Raw genomic sequence first — 16262 nt, 5'->3', positions numbered from 1 at the left:
TCGGGCAACAGGGAAAATTTAAAGATTCTTTGTTAGACGAAGTTATGGAATTATTTCTAATTTAATAATACTTATTATTCAGTTAATGTTAACTTTTCAGATGTGATGCTACTGTGATCTTTATTCCTTACTGAGAGGTGAATTGGCATGATGTCTGTAACCTACAAATGATTCGGCAAAAATTGCATTTACTTACCCATCAATAGAGATAAAGTAAACATGGCAAAATGGTAGCAACTAGAACTGAGGTGAAGGCTGTTAGGGTGTCCTTTTGTATGGTCTTTCAACTTTTCTGTATCAAAACAGAATGTTAAAAGTGGTAGTCACTGGAAATGGTGCAGAATGTTGCATTTAACACAAGGCTGACGGGAGCAGAGTGTGGTGTCTGGCATTAATAGTAGAGCAGAATGTTGTGTCTTGTGCTGGGTGAGTCATGCAGACTGTGGCTCCAAAGACAGTAGTAGGCTGGAATGCAGTGCTTAGCATAACAGGGGAGTAAAGCAGAAGGAGGCACTGAGCGCTCCGCGTGAACAGGCGGAGTGGTGTCCCTCAGTACCGGGGTGCGTGGAGGAGGATGTGGTGTCTGGCATTAATAGTGAATGAAGCAGAATATTCCATCCAGTGTTAAAAGTGGATTAAACAGAATGTGAGGTCAGGTGTTAACAGTGAAAGGAACAGGATGTCGCGTTTACTGTAAGGGCGACTAGAAGAGAATTAGTGTCTGGTGTGGGTATGAGCGCGGTAGGATGCTGTGTCTGGTGTCAGAAGGATGGAACAGAAGGTTGGGTCTAGCACGGTGTGAGGGGAGCAGGATGCGGATCTGGCACGAACAGTGTGTGAAGTATCCTGCTTGGTGTTAATAGCGAGTGGAGCACAATATGCACAAGAGCAAAGCACAGGAGAGTCTACTCAATAGTTGGTAGTAATCTATATGGAAAAAAAGAATGGATATATTTATATTATGATTGATTCACTTTGCTGTACACCTGAAGCTAATACAACGTTGTAAGTCAACTATACGCCAATAAAAATTTTTAAAGTTCACTTTGTAGCCCGTAGTTAATGAACCCAACTAGGACCCATGAGCATGCAGGTTTGATCCCTGGTCTCACTCAGCGGGTTAAGGATCTGGTGTTGCTGTAGCTATGGTGTAGGCCAGCAGCTACAGGTTGGATTTGACCCTAGCCTGAGAACTTTCATGTGCTGCGGGTACAGCCCTAAAAACCCCCAAAAAAAAAAAAATTTTTTTTTTTTAAAAGTGAATAGTGAATGTAACAGAATGTGGTGTTTAATATTAGAAATGTAAGAATCAGGAGTTCCTGTCATGTCGCAGCAGAAACGAATCTGACCAGGAACCATGAGGTTGCAGATTCGATCCCTGGCTTCACTCAGTGGGTTAAGAATCCGGCGTTGCTGTGAGCTGTGGTGTAGGCTGGTGACCACAGCTCCGATTCACCCCCTAGCCTGGGAACCTCCATATGCCATGCGTGTGGCCCTAAAAAGACAAAAAGACAAAAAAAAAAGAAAAAAGGAAGGAAATGTTAGGATCAGATTGAGTTCTGTGCAGAAAAGGGTCAACATAGCAGGCATGAGGCTGCTGTCATATGAAGGACCTGCTTTCAAGGCTGGCCCTTGGTTAACATCTGAAACTTGGATTTTGGGGGTGTTCCCACTTTCCCTCATGGATTAGGGTGCCTCACTGAGCCTTGACTGCTTGTATAAACAATGTGGTTTATGCTGAACATCTGCTTTCCTCCTTGGAGTCTGGAATTTGGGGGAATGTTAGGCAGAGGGTACCTATGTGAGCAGCACCCACTTAAATGAATGAATCTTAAATGAATCTCAAAACAATTTCTCTCTGTGTCTCTGGGCAGAACCATTTCACACACGTGGCTGTCTTTTTGATGCTGGGGTAAGCGAAGGCTCTGCATGGTCCCTCATGGCATGGAAAGAGTGAGGAAGTTTGCATGTAGATCTCTCCAGACTCTGCCTGTGTCTTTTCCCCTTATCATCAAGCTGTGAATCCTTAACATATCACTGAAAGGAGTCTTAGCTCTAAGTACAACTCTCTGCCGAGTCTGAGTGCTATCATGTCTCTGAACATGGGCTGGTCTTGGAGACCCTCAACACAAAGTATCTACCGTTAATGGTGACAGGAGTGGGATATTGTACTCAGCATTAGTGTGAAGTGAGTGCAAGGGCAGGTGGAGCTGAGTGTTACTAGCAGATGAAGCAGAAGAAGGCAGCAAAAAAAAAGTGGTGTCTAGAACATAATGGTAAGCCTGGAGGGAAGGTGTGTTGGATTGGGTTGCTGGATCCTGCCCAGTATGGTAGGTAACGAAATAGGGACTAAGTCCTTGTGCTCCTCTTTTCTCAGTGAGGAAGGGATGTGTGTGTCCGCACCTGTCCCGGTGTTCTGCGCTCGTGGGCAGTGGGGCTTACCTTGGGCAGGGATGCTCGGGAGCCTGAGCTCTGGGTGGTCATGGTGAGCACGGTGGTGATACCCAGGCCCACGCGGGCTGGGGCGGCATCCATGTTGATCCAGAAGGAAATCCACGAGAGGATGACAATGAGCAGGCTGGGGATGTACATCTGGATCAGGTAGTAGCCCATCTGTCGCTCCAGGTGGAAGCGGGCCTCAATGCAGGTGAATTTGCCTGCAAGAAATTATGGGAACAAGGCTTTGAGGTCCGGGCAGCCTCGGCTGGAGTCCTGGTTCAGCCTCACACTAGCTGTGTCCTTATGCACGTCTTTGGATGTCTCTGTGTCTCAGATTCCTCATCTATGGTAAATTGGGGATGATGAGGAGGTGGAAGACGATGGTGAGGACAATACCAACCTCGTGATTACTGTGATGGTAAAATGAAATGATGCCGATAAAGAACTTAGCACAGGAGTTCCTGCCGTGGCTCAGCAGAAACAAATCTGACTAGGAACCCTGAGGTTGCAGGTTCCATCCCTGGCCTCGCTCAGTGGGTTAAAGATCTGGCACTGCCGTGAGCTGTGGTGTAGGTCGCAGACACGGCTCAGATCCTGCGTTGCTGTGGCTGTGGTGTAGGCCAGCAGCTGTAGCTCTGATTTGACCCCTAGCCTGGGAACCTCCGTATGCCACAGGTGTGGCCCTAAAAAGCAAAAAAAAAAAAAAAAAAACAAACCAAAAAAAAAAAACCACAAAACAAACAAACAAACCAAAAAAAAAACCCACCAAAAAAAAACCAAAAAAATAAACCCCAAAAAACAAACCCCCCAAAAAACCTTAGCACAGTCCTCACAAATCATTAAAGCTCAGAATGTCAGTTGCCATCATCCTCATCACTCTTTTGTTGCTAACAGTGGACCAAAGGGGATCATTCTCTATCCTTCTGCCAGAACAAGAACAAATGTGACTTGTTCTTAGTACTTTCTCTTGTAAAGCCTTTCATTCCCTCCATCTCTCTCCATTACAAGAAAGTCCCCATTACCTGCAGGGAAAAATTCAGTCTTTAGTCCACCCTTCCCAGCTCTCGCCTGTTTCCACCCTATTTCTCTTCTTGTTCACCCTCCTTATGACCCCTGACACTCCATCCCTTGCCTCGAGCATCCTCTACACTGTCACACTTCTGAGCTTTCGAGCCTGCTAATCCCTCTACCTGGAATGCCCTTCTCCCTCCCCAGAACCAGCCAATCCTCCCTCTCCTCCAGGGCAGTTTATTTCTATTTTAATTTTATGTTTTTTAGGGCCACCCATGTGGCATACAGAGGTTCCCAAGCTAGGGGTTGAATGGGAGCTGCATCTGCCAGCCTCTGCCTCAGTCAGGGCAACCCAGGGTCTGAGCCTCATCTGCGACCTACACCACAGCTCATGGCAACACTGGATGCTTAACCTTCCGAGCGAGGTCGAACCCACATCCTCACGGATACTAGTTGGGTTCGTCAACTGCTGAGCCACAGGGGGGCCTCCCTGCTCCAGGGCAGTTTAAGGTGAAGAGTCTTCCCCAGGAGGAACCCCTCTTTTTTCCCCCTGTGTCCCTCGGGCTCTGTTCACACGATCTTCAGAGCCTTTGAGGCGTAGTACATTGGGTAGGTAGCAATTCGATGTCTCTCTTCCCTGGACCAGACTGTGGGCAGCTTGTTCCCTCCTGATCTGCATGTTCCTGGAACTGGGCTGGGCGTCCTCTGGTGGGGTCTCCAGTCCACCGACATACAGTTACGAGGGGATTTCTACGGCTGCCTGGATCGTGCACGTTCCACGGGGCAGGGCCTTGCCAGTCTTTTCTCTTGAGATGAGAAAACGCGACGTGAACGGCAAAGGGCTGTGGTCTGTGAGCGTCAGTTGTGATGGTCTGACTCACGGGGACTCACTGCCGTTGCGAGTGGAGGAGGCCCTCAGTATCCTCAGGTGGGGAGGGCTGCCTCTGGTCTGGAGCATCTGGGGATTTGGTACCCACAGTGGGTCCTGGAACCAATTTCCCTGGGACACTGAGGGACAACCAGACTCTTCTCTCTCTGAGTCTCAGCTTGCCCAGGGCTGAAGAGAGGATTTTTGGAGGTTCTGAGACATCTCTGAGGTTCCCCGAAAGGGGCAGCTGTCTTAATCCTAAACAGACAAGCCCTCAGGCTGCCTGCCCTTTTTCTGGGCCTTCTGTTTGCATCAGAACCCACAGTGCTTTCTCAACTCCTCTCCTCACTCATCACCTCCTCTCCTCGGCCTCTCACAGCCCCTTGTTTACCTCCTCTCCACTCAGCTGCCTTCGGACAGCAGCCCCCTGCCCAGCCCTCCAGCCAGCAGACAAGCCGACTGCCTGTGGTCTACTGTGTTCCTGAGCTCCTTCCCAGCTTGAAGCAGGGCGGGCAAAGCCGGTCCTGATCTGGCCCCAGTTCATTTCTGTGTTCAGTCTTCCAGCAAAGGCTGGACATGGGTGGGGGGGGAGAGCTGAGCTCAGGAGTGGTTTCTTCCCCTGCCCCCTGGTCCCCCACGTTCTAGGGAACCCTTTCCAACTTCACTGTTTGCTCATCCTTGGTGCCACCTGCAGCTCCCTCCTGGGGTCTAACGTGAGCATCCTCTGTGCTTTTGCCCTCTCAGAAATGCCAGGCTCTCTGACGGAGGTCCTCCCACCAGCAGCTCTTCCTGCTGCCTGTGAAACAGGTCCATTCTGAGCTGGGCCTACTGCTGCCTGGCAAAAAGGCTATCTCCCACTTCCTGTGTGACCCCAGCTTCAGTTACTTGCCCCAGGACTCACAGGAAGGGAGTGTGGGAGCCACCTTTTGGTTTCAGGGGATAGTCTCTTACCCGCTAGGTAACAGATATGGAGCTCAGTCCACCGTCCACTGAATCGATGCTTGAATGAATGTCTGCAATGACCTCTGACCCGGGCTGGGGCTGGTGGTGCGGAGGTGGGATCTGAGGAGGCTGGCCCCTCGCACCTACCTGTGTTGTAATGCTTGGTGCAGTATCTCAAGTCCTTCTCCTCCTTCAGGATAAACTGGGGCAGAGTGAGGCCATCTGCCACCTGCACAGCCCCCTGCTCCTGCCACTCAAAGATGAGATCATTCATGGTGTATCCAACTGGAATGGGATCAGAAGAAGGAGCAGTCACCACCCAGAAGCACTTACTGGAAGCATGTCGGGGTGCTTCGGGGTAGAGGCAGAGAGGCGTCAGATCCTCAGTGGAACTCATGCGACTATGTTGACTTTGCCCCCACAAAGGAAATTAAATCCGGTTTAATTCTATACGTTGACCCCACAGCCCTTCTCCCAGCATCCTACCCTAGCTTGTCCTCCTGCCTCCACCCCTCGCCCCCATGGTCGCATTCGGCGACCTCTGCTGTTTCTGCCTGTGACTAATCCTTGAAAGCTCCTTCTGGTGTTCACAGCAGAATTTCCTCTGGGGAATGACTCTATGGTACATGTTACAGAGGAGCTCTTAGTAGGGGATCGAGGTGTGAGGTGGTGATGCAGCTAGGCCAAGCAGACCCTCTGCCCCAAGACTTTGGCTCTCGAGTAAAATGGCAAAGGGTCCAGAGTTGGCTGGTGCTGATACCCTTCAGAGGTGGTGCTCCAAGGGGAGGTCCATTAGTTCTGTTGCCTGAAGGCTCTACCCTGATTCCTGTACTTTAGCTTCTTCAAGTCCATGCGGAATCTCTATTCCACTTAACTCCAGTGTTTAAATTGGCCAGATTGGTTTTTCTGTTTGCCATTCAAAGAAGTGAGCTATCCTGTTAAAATCTTGGTTCACCTCTGATCTCCATCAAGCCTTCTCCAAACCCTCTCTCCTTCCCAATCAGAAGGAAGTGCTCTATCCATCTTGAGGCCACAGCACTTTATACTTCTGGCCACATACTTACTACCCACTACCCTGGGTTAGAATTATTTGTGCAGACAGCCGTCTCTCCCCTGCCGGAGTGAGCCTGCCTGTGAATCACGGACCATGACTTAATCAAGCTAGTGCTCCTCCGTCCCTGGAGAGCATGTTTGCAAGGAACAGGGAACAGTCCCTCTTTGGAGAATGCTGCTGGCTCCAAAGCTAGACTTGAGTCTGACACTGTAAGGGCAGTTCTATATCTACTGCATTTTCTAGGAGCAAAGTCCCCATCTGGTATTTTGGGCCATTACAGTAATCCCCTAAGGTCCAGTGATTATGAGCAGCCGTGTGGGAATTTCTGCTGGGCCCCCAGGGAAAGGGGAGTCTGGTTCTCTTAGAGGCCTCATGCAAGGGACTCACAGCTTTCCAGTTGCATAATGCACGTCTGGACGTCCATGGGGAAATTCTTCAAGTCCATGGGGCAAGCCAGCGTCAGGGTGATCCTGGGGAGAGAAAGGAGTTGAACGATGCTGGACCCACAGACCAGGGAAGCTTTGCCTCTCCTCTGGTTACTGCTGGAAAGTCAGCTCTCTAGGAGAAGCCAAGGAGGTCAGGCAACTAAGTGTTTGGAATATATTTCTGCAGCAGAGAGAGAAAATATGTTGCCTAAAGTCAGAGTCAGCGGAATTTCTGAGCTTCTTTGGTGTCTGTCTGGCTTCTAGAGGTCTGCCTTTAGCAAGTTGCTGGAGGGCTGGAGGGCTGGAGGGCTGAAGGCCAAGGGCTGTCCCCATCCTCCTCTGCTGCAGACCTTCAGGTACTGGCAGAGCCTGGATTTTACACTGAGCAGCATCAGGCCTCAGGCATCCCCCGCTGCACCTGCAGCAGGTGCAGCAAGCGGGTCTTGGCTGTCTCCCTTTGCACACTGGGCTCATCAAAAGTTATTTCCAAGAGGCCCCCTGCCTTCAGGTGTCCAAACACAGCTGACTCACATCTGTGGGCCCCTGCTGGGGTCAGCTGGGAAATAGAGGGTGCCCCAGGCTTCTGGGCTAGCTGTTTATTTTAGGTTCTTCAACCCTTGCAGCAGCTGCAGCCTCAGAACCTTAACAAGGTCAAGGGGAGTCCCCTTAACAGAATCCAAGGTCCGCAGCTCAGCTGGCATTCAGAGCTTCAGCTTGAAAGGCTTGGCCAACATCTGAGCACCTGCTGCAGGGAATGGAGAAGAAAGGCTCTCAGGGGCCAAAGAGACTTAGATGGTCAGGTCACTTACCCCATTTGACGGTGAGGAAACTGGGGTGCAGAGAAGGCTACATAGGGATGCACGTCAGGTCATACAGCGAGGGGATGTCCCAGCCAGGGTTCAAAACCACGTCTCTTGGCCTTTGGATTTTGAGCTCATGGGTTTGTTTCTTTCTAGGACTGCTATCTTGAAAAGCCAACCCCCATGCCGGAAGATGCCTCACTGGTGACCCTATGGGGCTTCGCTGCTGGCACCTTGGGCACATGTGAAGGGCCCTGCTCTTACTTCCCCCTCCAACTCTTACCCACAGCTCTGCATGTGGGTCCTTTAAGCACAAGGTAGGAGCCAGGGAGGGAAAGGGAAGGGGGAGGGAGGGGAGACGATCAAAAAGAGGGAGTGGGGGAAGGAGGGGAAGAGAAGGGAAGGTGAAAGCAGTTGAATTTCTGAAGATAAAAGCTCCAAAGTGGGGCAGCTGTCACACTGGGTTAATTTCCTGAATTTGAATGACCTTGGAACATCACTTTCTGCTGATTTGTCCTTCTGTCATGCTGCACTGGGGCTTAGCTTCCTGGAGATATGAAACTAGCCTGGCTATAGCAAAATCCAAGCCATCCTGAGCCCAGCACTCTTCCAGTCTGGATGTGCACTGGGGAGTGGGTGGGCAGAGCAAAGCCTTGCTGGCCTCCTAGTCTGTCCCTCCGTGGTGCCTCCTCTTCCTGCTGAAGCCCCTGAGTCCCCTCCGCCACCCTCTCTGCTCCCCAGAGAGACTCTGAGTCCGGTCACATGTGGGGATCAGGACCTGTGCGGCGTCTCCTATGGGCCTGGACACTTAAAGCTCATCTCCTAATGAAAACAAAATGATCTATTCCCTTGAGGAACTGGAGGGGGAGGGGGAGTCTTTTAGGATCAGTGTCCCTGTTAAGCTCTTTGAGATAAAAACATATTCATTCATTCATCAAACATTTGAATGCCTATTAAGTGCTCGGCACTGTCTGTCTAGGCTCTGAATGGGCACTGCCTCCACACCGACAGATTAGAATCTAGGTTTTGCTACTAAGTAGCTGGGGGAACTTTGGCAGGTTGTCCAGTCTGCAAAATGGGTGTATTAAAACCTGCTTCGTAGGGTGATTAGGAGGATTAGACGTAATACACGTGAAGTCCTGAGCCTAGTAGGTGAAGTCTCAGTGAATGGTGCATAGCAAGAATATAACATGGACATTTTCTCCGTGGCTTGGGGAGGAGATTGGGATTAGGTGGGGGTGGGGTGGGATGTGTGGCAGGAAACTCTGAAAGCCACCCCTGACTAGTGTCTGCAGGATACCCCGTAATTGAGGTAAGGTATCCATTGTCCTAGACGCCATGCAAGGTGCAGGGGAGAGACAGGTTTTCCAGAAGGGGATGGAGCACCCCTGCTTCATGCATGTGAGCGGTACCGTCCACCTGGCAGGCCACGTATGTTAGTGTTACTCTGATTTTTCAGACTTTGTGCCTCTGCTCTTGCTATTTAAAATTTTAATTAAATTTTTAAATTTTTAAATTTTGTGACTGCACTCATGGTGGATGGAAGTTTCTGGGCCAGTGATTGAATTTGAGCTGCAGCTGTGACCTGAGCCGCAGCTGCAGCAATAATGGATATATATATATATATATATATATATATATATATATATATGTATTTTTCTTTTTAGGCCACCTCCATGGCATGTGAAAAACCCCAGGCTAGGGGTCCAATCGGAGCTGACAGCCTACGCCACAGCCAAGCAACATGGGATCCAAGCTGTCTCTGTGATCTACACCACAGCTCACAGCAATGTCGGATCCTTAACCTACTGAGCGAGGCCAGGAATCAAACCTGCATCCTCATGAATGCTAGTCCACGCCGGGAACTCCAGAATGCCGGATCTTTTAACCCACTGCAGCAGGTGAGGATCGAACCCGCACCTCTGCAGTGACCCAAGCTGCTACAGTTGGATTCTTAACCTGCTGCGCTATGGCAGGAAACTCCAGTTTTTATTTATTCATTTATTTAGCTCCTGCTACTTAAAAAAAAAATATGATAAAGGAGCTGCCTGTGGCTCAGTAGGTTAAGGATCTGGTATTGTCAGAGCTGTGGTGTAGGTTCAATTCCCAGCCTGGGAGCTTACACTGGATGTTGCAGGTGTGGCCAAAAAATAAAAATAAAAAAACTATTCAAAAATTATGGTAAGAGCATTTAACATGAGATGCACCCTCTTAAATGTTTAAGTGTCCAGTACAGTATTCCTGACTCTAGACACAGGGTTGGACAGCAGCTTCTGGAACATATTCATCCTGAAAATAGAAGGCTCCTGGAGTAAGCGTTGTGTTTGAATACTCTTTTTCCATCTTATGTTATTGAAATGCTGGGTAAGCTTGGGGGCCCAGCTTTAACCCTCCCTCTCCCGGATGCTTCCTTGGTCTCCCTGGTGATAATGAACCACTCACTTCTAGGAGTTCCCGTGGTATTTTATTCTGACTTGCTGAGTGCAGCTGCAGAGCTGGCTCTGCCTGTCCTGCAAAGGTGCTGGCTTGTCAGGGCCCATTCCCCTCTGTTTGGCATCCTCTTAGTCTGCTTCCGGTAGGGCATGTCCTGAGGATGGAGGGGGGAGCCCGTTGGGAACTCACCTGATGCTGTAGAGGACATTCCCATTCCGGGAGATCCGCAGCAGTTTGTTGTCCGTGGTGATCTCGTGGAAGTGGGCCCCCTTCTCATTGGCAAAGAACAGGTCAGGTTTCCAGATGGAATCCAGCATGGATGGGTCCAGGTCCAGAGAGTCATCTGGGTATTCGTTGTAGGCCAGCCGGGGGTCGTTCCACTGCTGCCTCAGAAAGATGTTGACCCTATAATCCTGCATCCAGGAGAGAAGGAGGTGGACTCAGAGCCAGGCCCTGGGATGTTGCATTTTGGAAGTCCCAGGTTCTTTCTGTTAGTGCTCCTCAGAGCTTCTTCTGGAAGATGTTTTCCGGGTGTGGTTGCATCTTAGTGGGGGTGAGACGTGAAGTCTGGTGCCTCAGGCAAACACCAGCGTTGTTTTAATTATCCCTGGAAATCCTCTAAATGCCCTATTAAGTCATATTCAACTCTGAGCTGAGATTATTTAAATGTCATTCTTTCTTTTGAAAAATTAAAGAAATTAAGTTCAAGCTGATGTAACAAACACCTGTTTTCATCTTGTTAACATGTTGATCATGTTTGCTTCATTTTTTTTTTTTTTGGATAAGAGAAATAATTACAGATAAAGCTGAAGTCCCCCTTTTATTATCAAAATAAGTAATTCTCACACCCACTAAGATTTGAGAGTCACTATTTTAGACAGATTGGAGGAACAAAAGGAAAGACTAAAAGTCGATGCCTGAGTATTCAGACGATTTTACTTCATTCCCGAGCAGTGAAGGAAGGTTGGGTGAAGGATTATATGGTGATGTGCTGTCCTAGGTGTTACCACTCTGTTTCAATACCAGCCTTCCCTAACCTTGTATATGGTGTGCTGATTTCGTTTGTTCGAGAGGACTAATAGATGCCACGGAGTCACCACTTACTGGTCCTAAACTCAGCACTAAGTTAAACGCTCTCCAGTGGCACTGCAGTGTAGTTACTCTACCGAAAAAGAGTTATCCTCAAACTAAGCAAGGAAATATTTGATTAGACCAAGTGTAATGGATTGCTCTATGGTAGGACTTTTCAGAGACCTTAAAATGCTAATCAGCCGTGTACATCTCCAAGAGAGAAATGGAATATGCAATTCTCCTTGGTTTATTTTGGCCATAGATCTCTTTTGTGTGTGTGTGTGTGTGTATGATGCTTGGCTTGCACAGAATATAGGTTAGGATTGCTGTCCTGGTCAAAACTTCCCCTTCCCACCTGTTTTTTCCCCACCTGTTTTTTTCCCATATGGGGAAAATGAAATACAGGGAGAATTGAGACTGGCCCAGTGTCTTTCTGACAAGGCAGAGCAGAGCTGATTTGGGGAACCTAGGTGTCTTGGCTCCTAGCTAAGGATCTGTTCATCTCGGGCTAGAGGACTTAAAGAATCCATTTAGTTCTCGTTCACAACCTGAGAAGCAATTTGTGGTATGGGTAGGTCGCCATGGCAGGACACTGGGTAGTGAAGTTAAGAAATATTTCCTTTAAGAGGGGAGTTTGTCGTGGTGCAGTGGTTAACGAATCCAACTAGGAACCATGAGGTTGCGGGTTTGGTCCCTGCCCTTGCTCAGTGGGTTAAGGATCTGGTGTTGCCGTGAGCTGTGGTGTAGGTTGCAGACGCGGCTCGGATCCTGTGTTGCTGTGGCTCTGGTGAAGGCCGGTGGCTACAGCTCCGATTAGACCCCTAGCCTGGGAACCTCCATATGCCGCGGGAGAGCCCCAGAAATGGCAAAAAGACAAAAAAAAAAAAAAAGAAATATTTCCTTTAAGAAAAGTTTTGAATTTTGTTAGAAAGGCATTGTAATCTTGGGAACCATGAATATTCATTGCCTGTGGAACTGGAAGTATATTTTTGTTTTCCTGTCAAGAAGGGTACAGCTCTCTGTGTTGGATTGCCAGGAGGGTTTATATTTCCCTAAAAGATTAATAACCTCAGTTCAAGTCCAGCTTTAAATGCTCTCCTTCAAGGAATAATCTCCACTCATAAGCACCTGCTGCTTCCCTCTCTCTGAAGATGCATGATAAATGAGGCTGTGCTGTATTTTCTTTTGAGGTGCTGTTTCAATATCCTCATCACTCTTGCTCTGTCATCAGTAGGCACAAACTAAAACAAACAACCCTTCTTCCCACCCTACCTCACCCCTGCCAGTGCCTCCCAAGGTGCATGCCTCATTTTGTTTGCCTTCAGAAATATCAATAGCTTCATAAAATGTTCCCAGGTATTTTACAGGATTGTTCTATAATTTAATTGAAGCCTCTCCCACCAGCCCATTGAAAGTGACATTTGGGCTCATAATTTCATGTCTTATAAGTCCTGGAGTGGAGGAAAAACTTCAGGCCAGACTGGATGTTAATTCTTTTTTTTGTGTGTGTGTGTCTTTTTGCCATTTCTTGGGCCTCTCCCACGGCATATGGAGGTTCCCAGGCTAGGGGTTGAATTAGAGCCATAGCTGCTGGCCTACACCAGAGCCACAGCAACGCGGGATCCGAGCCACATCTGAAACCTACACCATAGCTCACAGCAACGCCGGATCCTTAACCCACTGAGCAAGGTCAGGGATCAAACCCGCAACCTCATGGTTCCTAGTCGGATTTGTTAACCACTGTGCCACGATAGGAACTCCTGAAGACTGGATGTTAATTCTTTGTTTTTCCTGCTGATGGTCATGGATGGCTCCCAGTCTGTCCCCATGTGAATGAAGTGTGTGTGTGTTTGTGTGAGAGAGAGAGAGGGAGAGAGAGAGGCCGATGGTGGTTTGAGACACTGGGCAAGTCATGTCAGAGTAAACAGATGATGAATTGCTGGGTAGAAAAAGCCTTCAGTCCCCAAACCCCAGCTGCACTTTTTGATGTTCTTGCCAGTAACATGTCAAGCCTGTTTATGTGCTGTAGGGAAGAAAAGAAAATGGCATTTCTTAAAATGGCCTGTTAGGCACCAGGCACTGTTCTAGATACTGTCACATGTATTTAATCCTCACAAAACCTCTGTAAGCTAGACGTGCAGATTCTCAGAGTGAGGTTAAGGACACGGAGGTTTGCAAAGGGTGAGAACCTGTCCAAGGCCTAGAGCTAGGGAGTGGCAGAACAGGAATCTGAATCCACATCAGCCCAACCTTCTAGGGAGCATTTCTGGGTCGCGTACCCGCCTAAGGGTGGCCGTCCTCTTCTCTCGGCTTCACCGCTGCCCAGCTGAAGCCTTGACATCTCTAGGCTTCCCTGATTTCTTCTCTTTCTGATCTCTTAGCAAGACAGAAGCACCTGAAACAGTTACTTCAGCACATCTGCTCTCTGTGGGTTTTAGCTCCTCGACTTGGGCAACAATTTGCAAGGGTAAACCTGAACTTATAGTTCTCTTGCTGCATCCTGCTCCCCACCCAGTCCATGCACCTATGAGCTACCCTGTACCCAGGAGGAGAAGGAGGAGGAAAAGGAGGAATAGTCAGACAAAGTTAGAGTAGGAAGAGCTTCCCTGTTTTATAGCTGGAGAGACTGCGACTCAGAGAGGGAAAGCATTTCCTAAGGTCACAGAACAATTCAGAAAAGACCTGGGATAGGAATCTGGTTTTACTTCTCCAGGTCCCACTGTTAAAAGAAGGAGTTAGGCTAGTTGGTCTCTAAGAACCCTTCCAAATCTAATGGGTAATCGTTATTAGTTTTATTTTTTCCAGTGATATTTAACTGAGCGTTTGAGTGCCAGGCATTGCTCTAGGCACCAGGGCATTTGCTGAGGAAAGGAAAGACATGTTTACACCATCACAGAGCCTACAGAGTAGTGCTTACACCACACGGAGATAAGGGCTTTGCTGGGGATAAAGTACAGGGAGCTAGGGAGATACCAGAATCAGGCTCCCATCTAGACTCGGGGGTGGAGTCAGGGAAGGTGCCGGGAAGATGTGCTATTTAAGGTGAGACCAAATGTGGCAGAGCCAGAGAGGAAAGTTCCATGGGCAGTTGGAACTGCACTTGTGAAGGGCGGGGGCATGGCACCGTGGAAAGAATAGCAAGTAAACGCATAGAGTGGGAGCAGGAGGAGGCACACAGCGCCTTGCAAGCTGTGCTGGGGAGTGTGGACATCACCGCAGGGTTAACTGGAGTCTTCAAAGAAGTTTAAGCAGGGAAGGGCTTTATTACATTTGCAGTTATCACTGATACTTAAAGCAGTTTTTCTTTTTACAGTAATAATGTATGTTGATTGTTAAAAAAAAAAGAAAAGAAAAGAAAAAGAAACATGCATCAACTAAAAGAAGAAAAGCAAAATAAAACCTGTAGGGTCTTGTTGTGAAATGACTCATGAAAAGTGAGGGTGAGAGACGCGGAGACTGTACCTCATGTCCTCAGGCAGCTGGACTCCTCCCAGTGCCTGCTCCTGCTCTCAGGAGCCGCTACCCAAACAAGCCTCCCCATCGACTTTCTCCTCCCTCGTTGGTAAACAGCAGTGGGAAATGCCGTTCGGAAGGGATCAAAGTAATTGGTGTAATAGCTGAAAGCTCAATGCTGTTTTACTTACTTAGCCCTTTAGTTGAGTTGGCTGGTATTTGACAGGCTGGGGGTCCATGTTCAGGTTCAGGGGCTGGGGGAGCAATATTTGAGTTCTCCACCCGAGAACCTCAGATCCCACCTCCAGGAGTTGGTTTCCAGGTCTCAGACTCTCATGGGTGGCCCATTTAAGTCTGGAGAAGGAGGGAGGGATTGCTGGAGCTCTGGCTCAATGGGCTTTAGCCCCAACCCTCCAGTCTTGCCTCTGAGATTCCATTATGGCCTGATTTCTGGAAACTGGGCAGCTCCCATGCTTGTAAAACCAAGATAGGGCATTGACTCATTCATTTGTTCATTCTGTCATTAAATAGACATTTATTGAAGGCTTCCTGCGTGTGCCATCCCCTACCCCATCCCATTATGTCTAATTTCAGACTCTAATCTCCCCCAGCAAACTCCTCTAAACTCAGTACTGTGGTGAGATAGGAAGCGTGAGGTGCTTTCATAGGAAAGAGCTAAGAGCCTGGCGGGTGCGTGGGTGGGAAGGGATGTGGGGGGCAAGGTGTGTGCCTTTTGCAGTTGGAACCAAGAGACATCACCCAAGAGGAGGACAAAGAACCGGATTCTTATACCTTCCAAAATCTCAGTCTTCCAGTTCTCAAAGGGCTGTCTCTTCTCTAGAATTGATTCAACTCTAGAAATTCATTTTTTTTTTCTTTTTAGGGCTGCACCTGCAGCATATGGACGTTCCCAGGCTAGAGGTTGAATCGGAGCTGCCGCTGCCAGCCTGCACCACAGCCATAGCAATGCCAGATCTGAGCCATGTCTGTGACCTATACCACAGCTCATAGCAATGCTGGATTGTTTAATCCACTGAGTGAGGTCAGGGAGTGAACCTGCATCCTCATGGATGCTAGTTGGGTTCCTAACCCACTGAGCCACAATGGGAACTGCCAACTGTATAAACTGTTATGAGGCCCACTGGGAGGACAGCGAGGGCAGAGGCGTGGGTCTTGGTTTCCGTCCTCATGGAGCTCAAATTATCTACTAAGCAAGGCAAGGTATGGACACAAATCTAAAACTGGAAGTAATAAGGGTCGTAAGAGGCTCTAATAAGTTGCTATTAGATGTTGCTCTCAAGTCATTGAGGTCACTTCCGGGCAGTTTGGGTGAATCTGGAAATGTTCTGGGGAGAAGATGGCATTTGAAATGGCCCCTATCAGCTTGTTCCATCCTCCTGAAGTCAGCATCTCTAGATCTGGTATTGTTCTGAGATGTGAAGAATATCTGATTTCAGGAGTCTCACTGTGGTGCAACGGGACTGGCAGCGCCTTGGGAGCACTGGGTCGCAGGTTCGATCCCCAGCCCGGCACAGTGGATTAAGGATCTGGCATTGCCACAGCTGCAGCTTGGCCAGCTGACCCCTGGCCTGGGAATCCATATGCTGCAGGGCAGCCAAAAAAAAAAAAAAAAAAATCTGATTTCAGCTGGAGAGGAGGCCAGTGATGAATGAGGAGGAAGGAGAGAGGTGAGGAATACAGGTGTAGAGTAGGAGAGTGTGTGAGAACCAGGGCTGCAGGCTTGGTGTACTAAGATTAGGATTTGG

The 16262-nt window shown here is 48.7% G+C and overlaps 1 protein-coding gene across 2 annotated transcripts in view; it reads right to left on the bottom strand.

Annotated features, from left to right (window-relative positions):
* The window catches only part of GLRA1 (glycine receptor alpha 1), a 96117-nt gene that overhangs the window by 19602 nt on the left and 60253 nt on the right, over positions 1 to 16262 (bottom strand). For both annotated transcript variants that reach the window (XM_013984908.2, XM_013984909.2), the window contains exons 4-7: positions 10162 to 10385; positions 6702 to 6784; positions 5408 to 5545; positions 2443 to 2657 (exon numbers count right to left, since the gene is read on the bottom strand). In XM_013984908.2, the coding sequence (XP_013840362.1) occupies positions 2443 to 2657; positions 5408 to 5545; positions 6702 to 6784; positions 10162 to 10385 (660 nt within the window). The remainder of the gene's footprint in view (positions 1 to 2442; positions 2658 to 5407; positions 5546 to 6701; positions 6785 to 10161; positions 10386 to 16262) is intronic.

Source organism: Sus scrofa, chromosome 16, assembly GCF_000003025.6.
Source record: "Sus scrofa isolate TJ Tabasco breed Duroc chromosome 16, Sscrofa11.1, whole genome shotgun sequence".
Taxonomy (NCBI): Eukaryota; Metazoa; Chordata; class Mammalia; order Artiodactyla; family Suidae; genus Sus; species Sus scrofa.
The sequence above is the reverse complement of the archived record's forward strand: the minus strand, read 5'-3'. Positions and strand labels throughout refer to the sequence as shown.